Source organism: Taudactylus pleione, unplaced genomic scaffold (assembly GCF_031769625.1).
Source record: "Taudactylus pleione unplaced genomic scaffold, aTauple2 ptg000040l, whole genome shotgun sequence".
Classification (NCBI taxonomy): Eukaryota; Metazoa; Chordata; class Amphibia; order Anura; family Myobatrachidae; genus Taudactylus; species Taudactylus pleione.
This window is the reverse complement of record NW_028284442.1, coordinates 10,965,790-10,987,801: the sequence shown is the minus strand read 5'-3', so window position 1 is coordinate 10,987,801 and position 22,012 is coordinate 10,965,790. Positions and strand designations below refer to the sequence as shown.

Below are 22,012 nucleotides of genomic sequence, written 5' to 3'. Positions count from 1 at the left end.
TACGCATCTTATGGATCATTTCTCCATTATACAAAAACCTTGGGGACACCATCACTTGTCATCCCTAGGGTACTTCCTAAAATAGCTCACTCATCCAAGGCTCTACAGTGCATCTGGATTACATGGATTATGGCAGAGGCTGTGCGCTATAGGGAGGATGAACCTTATTTGAGTGTATACAACAGCCTTCTTCATTATAACATAATGTACTAAATAATGCTATTTAACATAGTTATAAATAGACAATGGACAATGGGCGGTCTTTTTATGCCTAGCACACCTATAAAATCATTTGCATCAGTGGCGTAGCCAGGTAGTTGTAGGGAGAGTGACAGGTCCCCCAGTTAAAGACTAGTGCCTAATCAGCGCCTATCCCGGAACCAGTTACGCCAGTTCCTGGCAGCATCATGGACGTTATGCAATGGTTAAAGACTGGAAGAGCCACAAACGTCAACACTGCAGAGGACAGGAGATGGCCGTAGGGCAGAAGCAGATAGAATTGGAGCATGGCATGCATGAGGGAATTTGACTATTGAGAGCACAGTACAAGACATGAAAAGACTGGGGTGGGGGTGAGTCTACAATACTAAACAAGCTGAAAGGGGAAGGCAGCTCAGTACAGAATATACAGATGGTGGTGTGTGGACTCAATACAAAAACATAGAAATCAGGGTGGAGTGTACACTGCAGAACCAAGGCAACTGAGACAAAATGTGGGCCTGGAACATTTGTCCTCCTCCACTGCTCTAGTTTGATCTCTGCCGAGTCTCCTTTTTTCATGTGAGGTAAATACTGGCTGCTTTTGCATGTAGCCACAAATGCTGGACAGCTTTATTTTTACACTGCTATTTAGATTTCAGTTTGGACACACCCCTCACAAATCTAAATCTCTCTGCACATTTTAAATCTAGCACACCTGCAGTGCAACAAGGTTTTACCGAGATGCAGAGTCACTTTTCTTTCTTACTCTATTCCCAAATCTGAATCAGCCGAAAGAACAGATCAAACAGGTGAGGTGGAGAGAGCACAATACAGGATGTAGAGCTCAGAGGGAGCAAAAACAGATCTGGGAGAGACTCATGATATTGTGTGGGAAACACCTGCGCTTGTGGAGCCTATTATTCCCCCTCATGTCAAAAGCGGACTACATCACTGACTGGCATGGAGACAGACTAGGGGCCGTATTCAATTAGCGGCGATAATAGTGCCAGCAATAATATCGGACAATTTTTGCCAAATATTTTTTTTCGCAACCACGATAATAGGATAGACTGAAACAGGTGAAAAAATTCTCTCCATCTTGGACCAGGAGAAGAAAAAAGCAAAATCCCTATTTTTGCCTAAAAATGTCTTTCAGAACCCTCTTAATCCCCCCACCCCCATAGCTTTTTTTGGCGGTAATCCCTCACGGCTAATTGAATTCTCATCTAAATCTGGATTTTACAACAGAACCAGGACAGTACACTGCTTGCTACTACATCCACACCAATAGTTTCTCTTTACACTATACTTAAATAAAGGTTTAAACTTTTATGTATCACTAGACATTACAGTAATTTTAAAATTCTACATAAATGTTTGACATAGGTCTTTTCTTAAAATTACACATCAGCCTTATTAATGTTTTTTGTCTAGTTTGCATTTAGCACTCTGAATGCATTTCCATATTGGGGAAATCAGTTTAGCTTTGAATCAGACTTGCACTATCAGGCTTATCTAATAAGATAATGGAAGACAAATGCAAAACCATACTTGCTTTTAGAAAAGTTAATCAAAAGTAATTTAGAAGCAGTATAAATTTGCTAAATATCCATAGTGCTTATTTCTTATTTGAAAGTAACCCCCTACTTTAAATTGACATTTTCGCTATGCCTATTTTCAGTGGCATCACTACAGTTGGTGACACCGGGTGTGGGACTCGGTTAATCCTCGCATGAGCCAAAGGTGCATAAGGCTATGCCTCCTGATGTGTGCCATTTTGGGGACCTTCTTGTCATGCTGGGGTCTTGCCCAGGTGGCACCAGCCGACGGGGTGACACCAAAATAGCATAGATGCTCTGCAATTTTGGTGTCACCCCCTCAGATGGTGTCATCAGGTGTGGTCCCCAACCCCCTAGTGATGCGCCTGCTTATGTTTAATTGCTTATAGTGTTACTCACATCACTATTGGAGACTGATTTAAAAAAAAAATCTAATTGCTATATTAGGAATGGTTGTGAAGGCACTTTACAGCAATGTATTTTTATTAATTTTCCCTTGAACCCCAATGAAGTGCACAGAAAAATGAGCGAAGAATTATTTTCGTAGTGAACAGAAATGTGCACAGATGAACATTGCAATGATGTCTGGCAGAACATCTCCTGGAAGTGAATTGGCCACAAAGTTTATATTTAGAACTTTAAGAATTTGACGTATAAAAAAAAACACCTTGCATACATTGCAATTGACTGAATGCAATAGTATAGAAGCCACATTTGAAATGAAGAGGTTTTATTTATTATTTTTGGAATATGGTAAGGGGATATTCAGTTATCTGTGACGTCCAGCTCAGATGTGCAGCTGCATCACCTATAAGTATGATACAGAACATTGAGGATTTTCTTGCGCAACGTTTTCCCCCAAAACACACCTAGAAATGCAATGTGCTTTCCATAAAGCATGTCATGCATGCTCAACAGGGGGAACTCTACAGTGCAGTGACCATGGAGTTTCATGAATTGAATGTCACCTAAAGCTTTACATGTAGTAGATGCAGGGTCGGACTGGCCCACAGGGGTACAGGGGAATCCTCCGGTGGGCCCAATGCCTGAGGGCCCACCCCCTCCTCTCGGGATCAGGTTCCAGACTGTGGACTTTAATTATACATTATTAATATGTTACATTATATTGCACAGGACTATGGTGTATTTTCTACAATGCATTGCTGTTATTAGTCTGGTACATTATCATGCATGCACTAGCAGTATTTACTATACATATATTTTTAAAGGGGCCAAGACCATGCACTCTCTAATGGTTAGCCACACCCCCTCTGAAGGCTAGCTACACCCCTAAGTATGGGCCCCTATTACTGCATCCCCCTGGTGGACCCTACATGCCCCAATTCGACACTGAGTAGACATTAAATACATTCTATGAGGTTTATCCAGATTAATCCCATTTCCATAAGTGAAATCTGCTATTTTGACTACTACTCTTCCTGTAAATAAGCTACCTAATGCATTACAAAGCTCATTAGACTGAAAAATCGAGTGGAAAATGTATTAGTACTAGTCAACACAATATATAAATAAATACATTAGGTAATAGTGTTCATTCTAGCACACTGCCCCTGTCACAACCCATACACTCGCTCCTCATTCTGCTGCTTCTAGCACACTCTGATCTGTATCTCAGCAGTTTGTTGCATCAGCTGAGTGTGCTAGAAGCACCAGAGCAGAGAGTGACACTCCAGACAGGAAAGAGGAACTGCACAGGTTGTGACAGGTGCAGAGTGCTAGAATGAACACTAGGTTAGTGTGTATTATGCTACATAAAATCATGTACCAAAAAATTTGCATCATAAATTCCAATAATGCTATTATTTATATAGTGTCACCTAACAAGGGATCCTTGCTGTGAATGTAGCGGTAGTGATGAAATATTATTTGTTTTTGCAGGACATTCCACTCATTTCTGTATCTTGTATAGAAGGAAAAAGTATCAAATGATGTAACAGCACAAAATACCTATGTAGTACACTTTCTGCATGCCAAGTCAAACAGCTTTCCACTACTACATGCAGGAAATCATATTACAATTTTTACTCTTACATGTCAATTCAGCAAAACCACTCATGTAAAAAAGTGAATGATAGATGTGTCCTGAATAAATGAATATAATCCCAGTAAAACATCAATTATAGGTTTACCAAAGAGCATTAGATGTGGTGCACAGGAAAATAGTGAAGCTCCTCATAACAACTAATTAAACTGCAGCTATCATATTTCTAGTATCACTTAGAAAATGAAAACAAATTCTGATTGGTAGCTGCAATCATAAATGTTCCCTTTTGTCTGTTATGCCTCATGTAAGGAATGTCTGCAGCATAGAAGCCCTGGAATTTCAGTAGCAGACAAAGTGTTTTTTTATTATAGTGACAAAGAGAGACAAAATTATTTATATTGCTCCCCAGCACTTTGGTGATAAGTATATACAATATGGCACAGGTTATTTACGTATGGAAAAAGCACAATCTACCTGAATGGTTAACTCTTATAGAATTACACTTCCTTTTCCTTTTTCTTAATAGTCATGTCTAAGCAGGAAGAAAGCTACAAGGTGAATTAAATACATCTTCAAATCTGTTTTCAATGGCAAAGGAAAAACAAAGTTCTTCCATTTTATGTTATTTTATTTAACAACAACTTGAACCGTATGAACCTCAGCACATGGCAACAGACTGTTTATTTTTAACCGTTCCGATTAATTCCAAGTGTTGAAACACTTCATCCAATAAGGAATTAATCCAGACTGTCCTCCCCCAATTGAAAAAAAAAAAATCATCCAGGTTTAAATGGATTCTAAAATTATCTGTATCTTGCTCTTTCCGACCCAGGTCATAACCTTCCTTAGGCACAGGAAATAGTTATCAGGTCATACACTGGTCAGATGAAAAAGAATGTGAATGGTCCTAACCCTGTCTTAGTAGGAGTGTGTTCCAATGAAGCTGTCTTAGGAGGAATCATATTGGCAATAAAATCTGTCATAGGCTAACAGCACTTATTAATGTGTGCATTTTGTCCATCCATTGTTTTATTAAGCGGATTCTCTCAGTGAGTAAGTATATGAGGAATGCAATGTTTTGGTTGTAAGACAGTGTGATTCTAAATTATATACAGATTTTATTTTAGGTTTCATTTTAAAATACAAAAATGTGGCTATTACAACTGTGTCAGTGAAGCCCAAGTACACTGGAGAAGGCCACAGCAGTATTTTTCATAGGGTCGCTCTAGTGAACTGGGATTGCACTCTGCCAGCAGAGCAAATCTGACCCATGGAGAGCACTCCTTCAGATCAACACTGCCTCAGGCCTCACTACTTTCTCCAAGAAGTCTAACATTTCAGGCATCAAGTTGAAATTCTTCTGGAGATGATTAACCCAAACCCATGACAGATTTTTTCCAAGATATCCAACTCCTCATGTTTATTTTATCCTAGCTTTTTTTTTTTTTTTTGGATGTATTGGACATAACTAACCTACTCGTTTTACATGTTGAGCGGCTGGTAGAGAGCCATTTATTTCTTCAAATGAGAAAATATTTCAATGTGCAAGCCTCTATTGTTGTGTGAGCTCACACTAGATAATAAGAAACAAAGCTGTGCTCCGCTCGGATTCTCAGATTCAAACTTCCTGTTTCATCACATCTTAAGATAAAGATCTTACATGTTTTTGGAAATGTATATGTTTAAGGTTTACTTGCTACATAGAGAGTCAGAGTTGAACTGCTTTAATTAAAAAAGTTGATTGATCAAAAAAAACCTCCTGCTGATTCTATTTTTAAGTAGATACTTATGCTTCTTCATCTGCCGATTCATTAGTGTGTGTATCTATTTTCTCTCACACACACAAAAATAAATACATACATACCTACATAGATATTTGTATGTGCGCATTATGTACATAGGATAGCATTGCTTTTGCTACAAAACTGTCACACTCAATAAGAATTTCAACAGGAGAACCTTGGTCTTGCATTGCATGCAAAACATTCATACAAGTTATGGTGCATACACACGATCAGATTTTTTCTTCAGATATGGACGATAACGATTTAAAAATCGTTCAGTCGTTCATATCTGAAGGAAAATCGTTCATATCTGACATGCCTGAACGATGGACGATCAACGATGCGCGTTCCCGTTTGTCAGATAACGATATCTGACATCTGATGGGTTTGCAGTCAGACTTGGACGATTCCATTCATTTTAATGCAGTCAAAAATCGTTCAAATCGTTCAAATCGTTCAAAACTTTGGTCAAATCATCCAAATCGTTTAATCGTTCAGTCGTTCATCTGACAAATCTGACAAGTCTGACAAATCTGACCGTGTGTACGCTCCATAAGAATGAAATGACCACACACAAACATATGTTAGTGAATGACTATCAGCTACAGGCAGGCAGAAAACAGTTTTGAATAAGCATAACTTCACAATATGGTGTATTTACACAGGTAAATGTTGACGAGACCAGGGCAATTAATTGTAGTATATGTACATAACTGCAATACATATGATAAAGTTAGTGCCACAACATAAGTGTTTCAGGGGTCTATTCAGCAAGAGTGATGATGTTGCCCAGAACATTATCGGGCAACATCGTCACGAGTTTTTACCAACTATGATAATTTATTGCTGCTGTTCAGCAATATTTTGAGCAGGGACAGCGGTTGTGGTAACACGCTGTCCCTGCGATGTTACAGAAAGCATTGTTTCAGGATTACGAAAACAAACCCTTCTGTTTGTTCTTCTGCGCATGCTCAGTCATGTGCTCGGGAACAGTCTCCGTCCCTGCTTGCGGTGACCGCCGACGGGGTAAGTACATCTCCAGCCTGTCCAAATTGATTGACATGTGTATACAGGTTTTATACTAGCCTGTATACATGTATATTTATGTGCTTTTAGATTTAACATTTATATATAAATTTTAAATATAATCACACATAAATATACATGTATACAGGCTAGTATAAAACCTGTATACACATGTCAATCAATTTCAGCAGGTTTAACATGCTCTAATTGGACTTACCTGTCAGCGATCATCGGAAAGCAGGCATGGAGATTGGGCGGGCTTACAAGATGCTGCAGGGACGTATGGGAAAATTTCCCTCTGTCCCTGCAGTTTTGGGGATATATAAGTATTTTCCTCATATAACGCCATTCTGAAATCTCATTATAAAATAAATATTTATCGAGTGATTTAACACTTTTTGCTTTGCTGAATAGCAAAAAGTGTTAAAGCACTACAGAGATCAACGGCTGATCCCTACAGTGCGGTATGCAGTGTGATGGGAATCAATGGAGAAGATAATTGCGTTATGTTCTCCATTATCCCATTGCTGAATAGGGGATTTACATAACAAATACGGAAATCATAGTTTCTGTATTTTTTATGTAAAAAAAATCAATGCTGAGTAGACCCCCTAGTCATGGAAATTAAAGAGCACAAAGCATAACTGTTATCTGCTTCATTAGTTAAATGTGAATTGCTACTTATTACTCTACAGCTAACAGAGTCAGATTGGCAATGTCTAAAATTTTCATCTAAAGGTGGGAACACACTGGAGCGACGGGCATTCATTACAACATCAGGACGAATGCCCTTCAGCGATGATTGCCAGTACACACTAGAACGAGTTAATGAAGGATCACTGTTCCATCCCTCATTAGCTTACCACAGGTTGCTAGCAGCACATCAAACCTAACTACCGGAGCTAGCAACCGCATGAGCATGCAATCACCAGTACACACTGAGCGATGGACGCAATTTTCTTACAAAATGGTAAATCAGCGCACCCAGCTTAAACCATAAATAATGTATGAGCAAATGAGTTTGTGTATATATATTTTACTGTACCAATGCTGTGATTATTAAAGTAGGTGTTTTTACACTTTGAAGAGAAGCCCTGGAGAGTGAACTCTGTTCTTTTTATATATATATATATATATATATATATTACACTCACCCAATACGGGAAGTACAGAAAGGCATGAAGGACCGGCACTCACTTTTGTGATGAAGACAATAGAGAAAACTTTTAATTCAGCATAAAAATGTATACTGTTGGTTCGACTGCTTCCATTTCTGCCTCAATATAGGCATATACACATATAAAATAGAACTGATAGAACTGTTCTTTTAGATTAGACTTGGGACATTAGGGCTTGAAGAGCAGCTATGACCTTTTTGGATATAGGTTACAATCCACAGATCAGGCATGGAATTTTGCAGGATGGCTTGAAAAGTCATATACTAAGATGGACACAAGTGTTTGAACCACAATGCATTTTGTGTTGTGCATTAAGGGTCCTTTACCACACTGTGGCTGTATTTTTAGTTCTTCCTGGTTAATTATTTGATTTCAATAGCTGCGGAGCATTCTACATGATTTGTTTGATGGCACTTACAGCAATATATTGATTGTTATATACTGTATACAGAGAGTGCAATAATCAAATCAACAGCGGCAATAGTCAATGTTAAATATCAGTTTAGAAATATGTGGAAAGCAAATTTCTCAATGAAAAACAATTTGAGAAACTTAATAATGGCCTATTATATCTTTAACAAACCTTATTTTAATAAACTGAATGTACTGAAAAGTTATGTATATTGTTTTAACTATTTTAGGGTTGAATTACATTTTGAGCTTGAGTAATGCTACTAATACATTGATAATAATAGCAGCAACATCATATTTCATAATATACATAGTTACTAAAAATACTCTTACCAAAAAATAATTTTGGGAAGGGACAATTATTTGAATATTACAATAAATCATAGAGTAGGTTTGTAAAACATTTTGAAAAAACACCTTAGTTAATACTTGGCAAAAGCAAAGAGATTAAATTACTTACCAAAATATAGCAAACTTCTCTGTTTCAAACATGTTTATATATGATTCCATCCACTGAATCTAAAAATTACCAGCACTAACCACAAACGCTAAGACTTAAACACATGAGCAAAACGGACATATTAGGTGCCAAAAATTACACACGTTTCCTTCAATACTTCTAATCATAAGGTCTAAAATATAAACCATTAGAATTAATTTATTAATGAATGTGGAAGTTACATATGTAAGAAAAAGTGGCCTAATCATGGGTAAACACAATGTCCCCCATGCCCATTCTTGCCTAATGTTAAGGACCCCTCTGGGAGCTCCTGGAGGAAGTAATATGTTCTGATTATTTCAAATATTAATATTGTATAATTTATTAGATGTAAAATTATGCACTTCTATAATACTAAACCCATCAAGTACTTATATAACCCTTATCACGAAACGCCCTTGATCCATTTAATCTTTCCCATAGTCCAAGGCAAATTTTTCTAGACTTCAAATTCTGCCATATTACCTAATAATGCAAATACAGGTTGAGTCTTCCATATCCAAATATTCCGAAATACGGAATATTCCGAAATACAAAATAATTTTGGCATGACTGAGATAATAAAACCTTTGATTTTTGATGGTTCAATGTACACAAACTTTGTCTAAGGCACAAATTATTAAAAATATTGTATAAAATTACCTTCAGGCTGTGTGTATAGGGTGTAAATGAAACATAAATTTATGTCATGTATGTACACAAACTTTTGCTTGAGCTACAAAATTATTGAAAATATTGTATAAAATGACCTGCAGGCTGTGTGTATAAGGTGTATATAACACATAAATGCATTCTGTGTGTATATTGGGGTCCCATTCCCAAGATATTTCATTATGATATGCAATTATTCCAAAATACGGAATATTCCGTTATCCAAAATACCCCTGGTCCCAAACATTTTGGATATGGGAGACTCAACCTGTACTTTTTACTTTTAAAATGGTGTGTAACTGTGCAGAGGTAAGCATATGACTTCACAAAGAGGATTACTAGCTGCACATGTGTCTATGTTCATATTTGCTATCATTTTGCAAAGGTTTATATAATTAGAGTGTTAAGAAAAGTATATCTGTTTACATAAATCATAATTATCTCTCTTTGGATATTTTAAATGAAATATAAAATTTCCATGAAAAGACAGTATACTTCATACTTTATGAAGACTTCAAGATAAATAGCTGCACAGTGTATATATTGAAAAAATGTTAAGCACACACACACACACACGCACAGACATATACAATATACTAACCCTTCAAATATTTCAAATAATATAAAGAAATTTATGCAAGAGGGAAAAGATGAACACAAAAATTGGGGGAACATATGCTCCTAGTTCAAGCCAGACTCACATCATAGACACTTATGTCCTACTTACATCCATGTTGTAAGCCATTCATTTTAAATGCAATAAATGCATTCACTATTAAACTACAAAAACCCCTATGTGTAATGAAGCACAAACAAATCACTAGCTTGCATATGCAAAACAAAAAATCTGAAAAAAATTGTTTTTTAAACATGTTTACGACAGAATAATATATGCCAGAGTGATGAATAAAGCACCAGTAAGCACCAGCAGAGTTTTTGCATACTACCAATCTCCAGTGCTGGAGTCCCTCATCATCATCCGCTATATGCGCCTGTCTCCCAGCAAGTAATACACAGTTGTATATGCATTTGTTTACTGTCTGCAACCCACTGTACTTTTCCAACATCAGAACGCACCCGTCTTGCACTGCTCTGCCCATACAGATGCAGGCAGGCATACATGTGAGAATTGTGTATGTATGTATGAATGCATATGCATGCACCACTGTCCTGGGAACGCGTAGTGCAATGTAACACAGGTTACAATACGCTAACTGATGTAGTACTCTCTATGTATCCGTTTTTTTTTAGCTAATAGGCATTGCAATCACCCTGACATATATTTAAAGAACACAATGATATACAGTGTACTGCATTCAGGAAACAGCTGACAAATGGGAAAGGTGACACACAGCCTATTATAGTCTATTTTTCAGGTACATTTTATTCATAAAATGCAACATATGAATAAATAAGAACTAAAGGGTAAATTTACTAAGATTCAAGTTTGGTCAAGTTTTTTTTTTTTTTTTTAATCTCGATTTGCATCGCCGAATTTCGGGTCATTTTCCCGTTTTTTCATATCGCAAATTTACTAAGAAGTGAGTTTAGCTGAAAGTGAGTTTTCCGATGGTGAAGCAGATCGAGATATCTCCCCCGAGTTGCAAGTTTAGATGAAATTACTCACCCGAGATTGCAGTGTTTTCTCTCTGCAAAACTCTCCCGAGCGAGCAACCTGCACATATCAGTGAGATATGTGAAGGCTTCTTGTGTGGTCTACCTGTTAAATCTTAATAAAAAATTACGTAGGGTCCCCCCAAAAAGCATAACCAGCCACGGACTGGTCAGCCAGTCCTGGTTCCAAACATTACGGGGAACAAGATGAGTAGAGTTCCCCCATAATTTAGGTGCTGGTTTTAAATATAGGGGAAAAAAATTGCATAGGGGTCCCCCTATGTTTAAAACCAGCACCGGACCGAAACCGACCGTGGTGTAATGCCACAGCCAGGAGACCCTCTTGCCGGGTCTCCATGGCCAAAGCATTCTAACACAAAGCTGGTCAAGCCAAGCCGGGGATCTCAGGGGAGGTGGGGACCCCCAAAAAAGGGGTCCCTCCTCTCCCGAAACCCCAGGCTTGGTCTGAAGCCCGGGGCTCTTCCCTGCACCCCTGGGCTGTGGGCATGGGGGTAATAAAGTGTAAAATAGTATTAAACTATTGTATTTTTCAGTGGAACTACAAGTGCCAGCATGCCTGCCCTTTAGCACTTGTGGAACTACAAGTGCCAGCAGGTGGCCGGCACACGTACCCCCACTGTAAAATAAATAGTTAAAATAAGAGGGAACACACCGTATATAGGAGAGCTTTATTACATACCTACCTCACTCACACATACTTACCTACTGGCAGATGTTCACGTATATGGTTCGGGTGCCAGTTTGTTTTTTTACCAAGACCCCTGGATGCTACGGAGACCAGGGCGAGGATGGAGGTGAAAATAAGATTGGACGTGAACATCTGGCAGTAGGTAAGTATGTGTGAGGTAGCTATGTAATAAAGCTCTACTCTATATACGGTGTGTGTGTTCTGTCTTATTTTAACTATTTATTTTACAGTCATGGTACGGGTGCTGGCCGCCTGCTGGCACTTGTAGTTACACTGTAAAATACAATAGTTTAATACTAGTTTAATACTATTTTACTCTTTATTACAGCCGTACCCACAGCCCAGGGGTGCGGGGAAGAGCCCCGGGCTTCAGACCAAGCCTGGGGTTTCGGGAGAGGTAGGACCCTTTTTGGGGGGTCCCCACCTCCCCGGATATCCCCAGCTTGACCTGACTGTCTTGGGGTGAAAATGGTTTTGGCCATGGAGATCCGGTAATAGGGTCTCCTGGCTGTGGCATTACACATCGGTCAGTTTGGGTTCTGTGCTGGTTATAAATAAAGAGGGACCCCTATGCATTTTTCCCACTATATTTAAAACCAGCACTGGCCCTGCAGCCAGGTGCTGATTCCTGAATTATGGGGGAACCCTACTCAGTTTGTTCCCCATATTTTTTGGAACCAGGACTGGCTGACTAGTCCAGGGCTGGTTATGGCTTTTGGAAGGGGACCCTACGTAATTTTTTTTAAATAAAAACACTAAACATTAACTACACATGCAGAAACATACACAAATCACACTGATCTGTGTATGTTTCTGGCAAACTCGCAGCTCAGGAGGGTGAGTGTTTGAAACTTCAATTTCTCTGCGAGTTTGCTCTAATCTCACCCGAGATTGAAATCTAGAATCTTAGTAAATTTGCAAACTGCATCTTTTCATGAAAAGTACTTTCGAGTTTGCTCGATGGTGAAAAGATTCGAGTTTGCGATCTCACCCGAGTTTGACGAGTGAGATTAAAGAACTTTCTCCCAAACTCACCCGTGTTTGTCTTTAGTAAATTTGCAAGATGAAAAACATGCCTAAGCTCACCCGAGATTGTCATCTCGACCAAACTCGAATCTTAGTAAATTTACCCCTAAGAGTCACAATAAACCACAGTGAAGACATTTCCTTTTATTGCCTTACTTTTAATACTAAATTAGAGTATATATGCTATAATAGCAATTTGTTACTGAATAATCCCCAATTTCGTTGTGATCATACAAAATGTAAGAGCCTGGTCAATGCATAAGTGTGTACTGTATACGTGTTTGCCTATGAGAGACACAATAAAAAGACTATAGAAAAGTTGGTGCAAATTGCAAAAAAAGAAGCAGCCCCTATAAGCAGTTACTATCAAATTTGTACAATACTGCTCTGCCTGATGCAGCTACTGAAGCAACTACCCTCCAATCCTAAAATCCATTAACGGCTGTGTGATCTGATTAAGATAAGTGGTTTCAGTATACCTTAATTTTCTCAAGTTCTGCTCTATCTAGAATGCAGAATGATGAAGAAAACATAACATGCTACAGATTTGAGGACTATTAATCTCTACACAAGTAGTATGTGTAAGGAATAATGTTGAACAAGCATGCAACATATTGTTTATTCTGTGTCACATTTAACATTGCTAACAATGTAAACAATTGTCCTGTATCAGGACTGGGATCAGTGATCCCTAAGCATGCAGCGTCTTCTGTGCACAGTCCATATATCTCCGTTCCAGATGACAACGGCATGAACAAAAATCTCCAAATGTAAACCACTTGACCGAACTAGTCCTAATACTTTAATGTAAACATTTCACGGCTCATAATATGTAATGAGACTGGTTAGAGATATAAGAGTTCTATAGTTAGTCTGCTTTTAGACCCAGATAAGGGATTAAGATCACTGATCTGTTTATGATCACAATAAGCTGCATACCAGCATAGAAAATGTGTTTCAGGATAGTCAGCCATGGAATTCCCCACCATAGGATGTGGTGATGGCAGGGCAACTATACAGATTAAGATATAAAGGGAATGACTATTTGACCAACAGAAGCTGCAATTCTAAACAGTACATTATAGGGGATACTGTTCCAGAGAATTATTCTTATTGCCACATATGAAGTCAGGAATATTTTGAAATGCTTTTGAATTACAGTGTCCAGTGCTTACACACTGTAGTTGTGTTCATATAAGTATGAGTTTATGTCAGACAGTGGTTTACACACATTACCCATAGGGTTCATAAAGTATAGCTGTGGCGTCTGTACGACAGGAACTCAGTTCTCACTCCTCATGCTACAGTATGTACAGGAAAATACAGTGTATAAGTGCTGGGTACTCAGGTGTAACAGTACGCAGGCTCTCACGGGACCCGTGCGTCCTTGGTCTACAGCTGATTTTCCTTTGTTATGTCACCATGTGGCTGGTTTTGCACCTCCTGCATCTGACTGTATGCTTCTGGGCATTGCTTTGCACCAAAGGAAGATATCTTTGTGAAAGGGAAATCCTTTGCTCTGTATAGTGAGCAAAATGAGTTGTTCCTAATATATAAGGATAAACAAGATTTCTTGCACATGAAGGGCGGGATGTAATAGAGATCAGTCTACATCCCGCACATCCGGGAGACTCGATCTCTATTACATCCCGCCCGAAATGTTTAAACAAACAACATTGGATAATGGACACAGTCGACCGTTTCTATACTGCACGTCGGCACAGAACCTTTACACTGCATATGATGTGATTGTAAGCTAACCACTGTAGCCTTAAATAATTAAGAACCTTTAATAGCGACTTATGTAGGATTTTGCATTTCCTGGTGTTCTGCGCTGACCATCTCTGTTCACTTTGACTCATTCCTTCGTGCGGATTTAACATCTGTATTGCTTTTCTAACCCAGACATTGAAGAGTAATAGTATTATGTCGTTTTTACCACAGGCTTTCTACCCGCCATCTGCATTTAATGAATAATTGTTATTGTTTTGGACCTTTGGAGCCTCATTGCTGTTACGTGTAAATAATATAGGTTTATGCTATAGAAGTGACTTAGGGGAGCTCTCATTTTAGTTAGAAACCAGTTAAGTTGTCATCATTACATTGTCAGAAAGAAATATTAGATTATTATTTACACAGTTAAAAGTGATTAGGGTTTTTTGTGGAAATTATTTTAGCTGGATTAACATTAACATTAATTAACAAATTAAATTACTTCTCCACTGGATCTCTCATATATGGGAAATACAATATATCAACCAGTATCGCATGTAATCATGTACAGTACATGTTTCTAAAGAACTGCAATTCATATTGTTCTCTACAATACTTTTAGTAATTCTTATTCAGCAATTGAACAAATCAATTTTCTTTAAACAAAATCTACTATTCATTCAATACAACTCAAACTGTATTTCTTACAATTCAAGTACCTTATCTTATGTTCTGTACTATACCTTCTACAGAAGCATTTTATTCTAAACTGTTAAAAATGCACCATTTAATATAATGAGCCTCTTGTAATTATATAGAAGTTTGGTATGTTTCAACATAAAACACATCATCCTCCAAATGTGCTGTGACATGTAACTGAGAACATATGTATGGTATGGTAAATATGCATTGACTACATTTCCATTTACCTTATTGTTTTATTTTTTTAAACAACAATTAATTATTGAACTGAAAAGATTTTCATGAACTTTTGAAAATTTGGAAATAAACGTTTATCCGAATCAAATTAATTTTCCACTAATTCAGGAATTGTCAAAAGGTCAATAAACAGTAAGAAAAGTTCAATCCATTGGACTTGTAGAAATAGGAAGCCATGCAAAACAGTTACTATGACCTGCACATTCAAGCAAATAATGTAATAAATCTACATAAGAACTAAATGTTTAAAAGTGTATTTTATGTTTTTTGGTTTCAGACATTAAAAACATTTTTTTATTAGACACTAAAAATATTTTTCAACAGTATTACAGTTGTAATCATCTAAGCAGGAGAATTTTAGTATTGTGTAAGCACATTTACATCCCTATATATAACATTTCGGAAAAAGATAAAACATTCTATAAGGATCTAATTTTTATTAATGCAATGTAACCTGTTATTGGGTATATGATTCATTTCTTTTTCTTACACTTACTTTCATGTAGTTTTCTACATGTATTAGATAAATGTGTGTAATTATTTATTTGGCATATCCATCTGTAATTTGGATACATTTTAAAAACCTGTATACAGAATAATGTGATCAAACTGATCTACCTGGCAAACCTCAGTTTTATGAGGAACAATTTGTTGGAAGGGGGCAATATCAGGATCAAAACCGGGAAACATGCAGATGCTAGCCTAAAATACAGATCCTAAACATGCATCTTCTCCATTATTGTAGACTGCAGATCAAAGTCACAGAGACTAGTACAACCACATAAAACAGAGTTTTAATTAATTCAACTAGTCTAAAACTGAAATATCTTGGATATGGGAGTGCACACAGACACCCAAACATTATATATATACATATATATATATATATATATATATATATATATATATATATACACATACATACACACACACGTATATGCACACACAAACATATTCACACATTCATATACACATATATACACATGGACACACACACATACATACATATTTACCTATATTAACAGTTGCAAGGAGTATTTGTCTTACCATGCAACGAGTGCCGCAACTCCGTTCCATGTATCTTGTCCTGTGAGGGCACCAGCAGCAGCTGCAGATCGTCTTTAGGTGTGCAGGACATTGGACCAGTGTGTGTGTGTGTGTGTGTATATATATATACAGGTTGAGTCTCCCATATCCAAAATGCTTGGGACCAGGGGTATTTTGGATATAGGAATATTCCGTATTTTGGAATAAGTGCATATTATAATGAAATGTCTTGGAAATGGGACCCCAATATACACACAGAATGCATTTATGTGTTATATACACCTTATACACAGAGCCTGCAGGTCATTTTAGACAATATTTTTTATAATTTTGTGCATCAAAAAAAGTGTGTGTACATACATGAAATTCATTTATGTTTCATATACACCTTATACACACAGCCTGAAGGTTATTTTATACAATCTTTTGAATAATTTGTGCCTTAGACAAAGTTTATGTACATTAAACCATCAAAAATCAAAGGTTTCATTATCTCAGTCATGCTGAAAATATTCCGTATTTCGGAATATTCCGTATTTCGGAATATTTGGATATGGGAGACTCAACCTGTATATATAAAGTCATTGGAGTGATAATGTATACGGCGGTTTACTGTACCGCAACGTCTGCTACTGCTTTGATAGTAAACCTATGCAGTCCCTTACATTAGTTGCAAGTTTCTACTTCGAACACTGTACATGTATAAATGTATGTGTATTTACACACAAACACCCAGATGCATTAATTACATAAAATGATCAGTCATGTACCTCCCTCATTCACTATATGCATAAATGTATATATCATTTTTTTTTTACAACTTCATACAAGTTTTCAGGAGTGAAACATCAAAAGAAACTAAGATATTTACCTTTATCACATTGCAATAGACCATTGATTCTCTTTGGATTTAACACATATTAGTTAGATAAATAAAAAAGCATCTTAGGTACTAACCTCGAAAGTATTCTATTTTCGTTGGCTGCGCCTTCTTTGGTGGCTTTGCAGGAGGATGTTTATTTTCATTATTTTTGAACAACGCCAGGCGCACAGCTGGGTCTAGATGAAAAAGTACATGTTAAAATTGAAAGGGCATGATAGCTTTTGCTCTTGTAGAGGTTAGGTTACTCTTGCTAGGATCTAGTTGGCATGAAAAAATGTCTTCAAGCAGTTTCAGAAATGTGAAGAAATCATCCTGCTACAACACTTCACAGCAGACAAGATGGCAAACAATATCAATTTTAAAACAAACAGTGTTTACATTAGAGAAAAAAAAGGAATAATTCCTATTTACTAAGAAAAAAAACTTATAGCTTTAGATTTAAATTGTAAAATTGAATTACCATTTTCTAACTTTATATAAAATTGCAGAAACAATGCATAGATTTATCATGATAAATTTTCACAATCTTTCTTGATTTGCTTTGATTTGGAATATTTCATGATAAAGGCAATCAAACATGCTAGTAGAAAATACAGGGTAAGTATACATACAATAAACATGTTAATCTTTGCTTTGGTTTACATGGTATAAATAAGATCCATGAATACTTTAGAAACATTACATAGATTTTTATGCAAACTTAAAAAATTTTCACATAAAAGTGGACCGTATAAAGCTACAGAATTGAGCCTCTCTAATCAAGAATCAACTAAGTGGATGAAAAAATCTGAAAACTTAGACTGTCATGCTTCTAAAACCTTGAACCAATTTTTATAATACAGTTTCAACTTCAAAGCATGTCTGTTCTATGATGCTTCTCATTTATTTGACGAGTGCCTCAATTCTGAGAGACTCCACTTGAAAACCACTGGAATCTGAATAGGAGTTTAGATACAATAAACGTACCAAAATGATGATTTCTTTCTAGGATTGTGGTTTTTTTGCTCAGCAAAGTATAATTATTATTGTATTCTATTGCTATCTGCAGAACTTACTGCTGCTGATACCTTCTAAACACTGCATGAAGTTCATAGTTAAAAATGTCTTTTTTATTTGGTGGGAGCATTTTGTTTTAATATTACATCTGCACCTAAAAAATATCACTGGGCCTGATTCAGGGATGGAGGCTAATGCTGCTGCTGCTTCGTCCGTGTACGCAGCGGCTGTAAAAAAATATGCAAGTGTCGGAGATGCCTACATTTGAATTGAGACGCCCACCGGCGCCTTCACAAATCCAAGCATCTGCGTACAAAGACGCAGCATCGGTCGCAAATGCTTCGATAATCAGACTTCTGAGTAACCCTATGATTGCACAGAATGGTAGCATGTACTGAGACGCTGGAGTCATTCCTATTGCATATGGGAGCGCAGATGCAGGCTGCAATACACCCCAAAAACGCTTGCAACACGTCTGCGTTTTTGCCACCACTCCCGCATTATCTCCCTCAAATGCTCCTTGACTGTCAATCGCAGTGCGGGTAAATAGTCGTTCTACAGATGTCTCCACACCGATCCTAAAATCTAGCCATATGGCCAAATTTAATGGACTCTGCGGCTTAGCCACTTCTTGTGATGCTACTTTAATCTGTTACTTTATACAAATTGTTTGGCAGCAAAAAAAAATTGGGAATTTATCCAATTGCTACTCGGGGTGGTTGCCGCCAGGAAAAGGTATGTGACCACTGGGCCACCAGGGACGGATTGTTGACAGTTTGTCATGTCGACATATCATTCGTGTAGACATGATGACTGTTGACATGATAACTGTTGACAAATCATACCATACCCGCCTGTCTGTTATTACTCAGTTTGATTTTATTACTGTTTTGTTTCCAATTATAAAGTGCAACAGAATATGTTGACACTATATAAATAATTGTCAATAAATAACTAATTCTATTTCCATGCACGCACTGAGAGTGCAATTGGGGCTGACTTGTGAGCATCTCTGAACGGCTCCAGTTTCTTTCATAACAGCTGTCAAGGCCTCGCTCCCCATTGCATTACTATTGTGTGTTGTACTATCATTTTTAATGTTAGCTCATTGCATGTAATGGGTCTAAAAGTTGAAACAATTGTTTCCAATTACCTCAAACCCAGAATCGTAATAGGACAGTAATGCGCCCTGTGCCGATACTGCATCCTGAACACATGACGTCTTGCCGTGGGGGTGGGGACACTTGCACCAGGAAGTACAGCACTGCCCTGGAGTGTTCAAATGATGCACCAGGGGGCACTGCAGAACAGATACTGGCTGCAGGGTGTTGTTCCAGGGGCCAAGAGGCAACAACCATGCCGTTCACAAAGCCCTGCACTCTTTGTGACAGAACCACTTGCACTCTGTGCAAGGGCAATGCTCACACACCACTGTTACGGCCCTGGTCATACCTACCTATGTTTTTCCAATACTGCCTGCTCTATTTACTTGCATTTACCACAGTGCCTATACAGTACTGTGAAGCCTAGACACCTCCAATGACCTCCCACAAGAAAATCACACATCAATGTTTCATAATGTTGTTCAAAAACATACTAAAACTGACAACAGACATACAGAATCCTATAAAAGACTATATTTTATTATATAAATTCTGCATACAAAGATACCTTATGTTACATGTAGCTGTATAGCCTAATAACTCCACCTCCACTTAGTAATGATGTGATAAGTAATATCAGCGACTCCTACTATTTCTAGGTTTCTTACTTTTTCCTTTAGAAAACAGCCTTTTGCAAGTACTGTGCTTAATCCTGATTGTTATATGACACAACTAGCAGCGTGAAGCATTTATACATACACAGCTAAGATGACAAATTGTGTGTGCGACGTTTAATGAATATTTCTCTCCCAAAGAAGTTCAAAAGGGAACTCCAAATAAAAGTGACATTCAAAGGTTATTAGTTATCAAACTGTAACATATGTAATCATTATGATGAAAGGCAAATGTCTGTATAGCTATATCAATTGCTTTAATTATAAATTTAATTAAACACTAACTCAATAATAATATAATAATAATAAACAGTAATTACTAGTCATTCAGTTACCAACCTGGATTAGAAATGCTATTAATACATTAACTAGATACATGAGTATGGTTCAATAATAACTTAAAGTAAATACTGTTTTGAATTTCTGATTTTTCTCAATGTCAGGGCCAGGGATGATATATAAAGTAATGAAAATATATACTCTAACCAATTTTCTTACATGGGACATGGAATACTGATTATTTTGATTTGGGAGTGGTTAAAACTTGTTTAGATATGCTTGTGGCCTAGATCCGATTACAATAACCGTATCATACAATAAGGCATATAAAGGATGTAATGGGGGGATAAAAACCACAGAAAAGCCTGGGGGGGGGGGGGGCTATATCGTATCTATTGGTCACCAGCTCTAAAGCTCACTTTTATTTATTTTCCTTTACTGTCCTGACTGTCATAACATTACACCAATGTTAAAGACTAAAGGGAACAAAATATGATAGATATTGTTAATATGAAAATGCCATAATCTTAGATATATGTAGAAATTGAAGGTACTATGTCTTTATTTAAAGCTGAAGAAGATGACGGAAGTATGGAGCTCAAGTGAGGTAATTTGTAAACTCCAGTAAAACTCTGATGTATTCCATCTGTCTTTTGAAATATTAAATACATCTTGACAGACCAAAAGCGAATATAATCACAATTTTATGCTCATTTTCCACTTTACGATATTTACCTCCAGGATAAAAAGCTTGGTGGCTACAAATTGGGCCAAAGTTCTAATGTAAATGATGGGACATCTTTGAAAAGTTTGTAGGTTTAGCACATTAACTTTCTAATGAAGAATAAATAATAGATTAACAAGACTAAGAAGAAACGAGCCATTCAACACTACTCTCTCCCCATCTGTATGCACTGTACAAAGTACCGTGAACCTGTACCTAACCTAAAACTTGTAATGGTCATTTATTGTATGGCAGAGGTTCCCAAATTTGGTCCTCAAGGCATCCTAACAGTCCAAGTTTTAAGGATATCCATGCTTGACCCCAGGAGACTTAATAAGTACCCTCAGTCAATTTGATTTAACCACCTGTGGTCAACCAGGAATCTCTCTAAAACCTGAACTGTTAAGGTGCCTTGAAGACCGCATTTGGGAACCTCTGCTGTATGGATTAGTTTCATAAAACATTATACTGTCACAAGCGTCCATAATGTAATAAATACTTCTGTGAATCTTGTTTTACATTATTACACTATAATTAAAAAGTAGTACAATGCAGATGGCATACTGTATATATTTTGTGCCTCACTATTAAATATTTACACTGCATTTTTAAAATGACACAAAGTTCCCGATATTTATTAAATTTTTGTGGTAAAAAGAAAAACAAACAAAAAGATCAGACTGTAAAGATGTAAGATGGAACATGCATGTCGTGACCTTCAGTAGGGCTCCAAATTCTTTCATGTGGGGTCATCGAAGGATTAGATCTGGGCAGTATTTATAAGAGTGTACGGTAGTCCAGTAAACTAAATGTATGAAAATATAAACCTAATGGTTATGGCATTTTTTATATTGTTTGGATGGTGAAATAACAATGCTGTGCCTTAAAAAAGCTCTCAAGTTCTTTAAAATTACATTGCTGTTTTAGAGCAATTACATAGGTGATAGTGGCCGAATGAAAGGAGAAATTACCTTTGGTCATAGCAATATAC

The 22,012-nt window shown here is 37.1% G+C and overlaps 1 protein-coding gene across 1 annotated transcript in view; it reads right to left on the bottom strand.

Moving 5' to 3' along the window:
• LRRIQ1 (leucine rich repeats and IQ motif containing 1) overlaps positions 1-22,012 on the bottom strand; it is a 210,355-nt gene that overhangs the window by 58,067 nt on the left and 130,276 nt on the right. Inside the window, exon 22 of the mRNA XM_088455388.1 lies at positions 17,320-17,421. Within this exon, the coding sequence (XP_088311514.1) occupies positions 17,320-17,421 (102 nt within the window). The remainder of the gene's footprint in view (positions 1-17,319; positions 17,422-22,012) is intronic.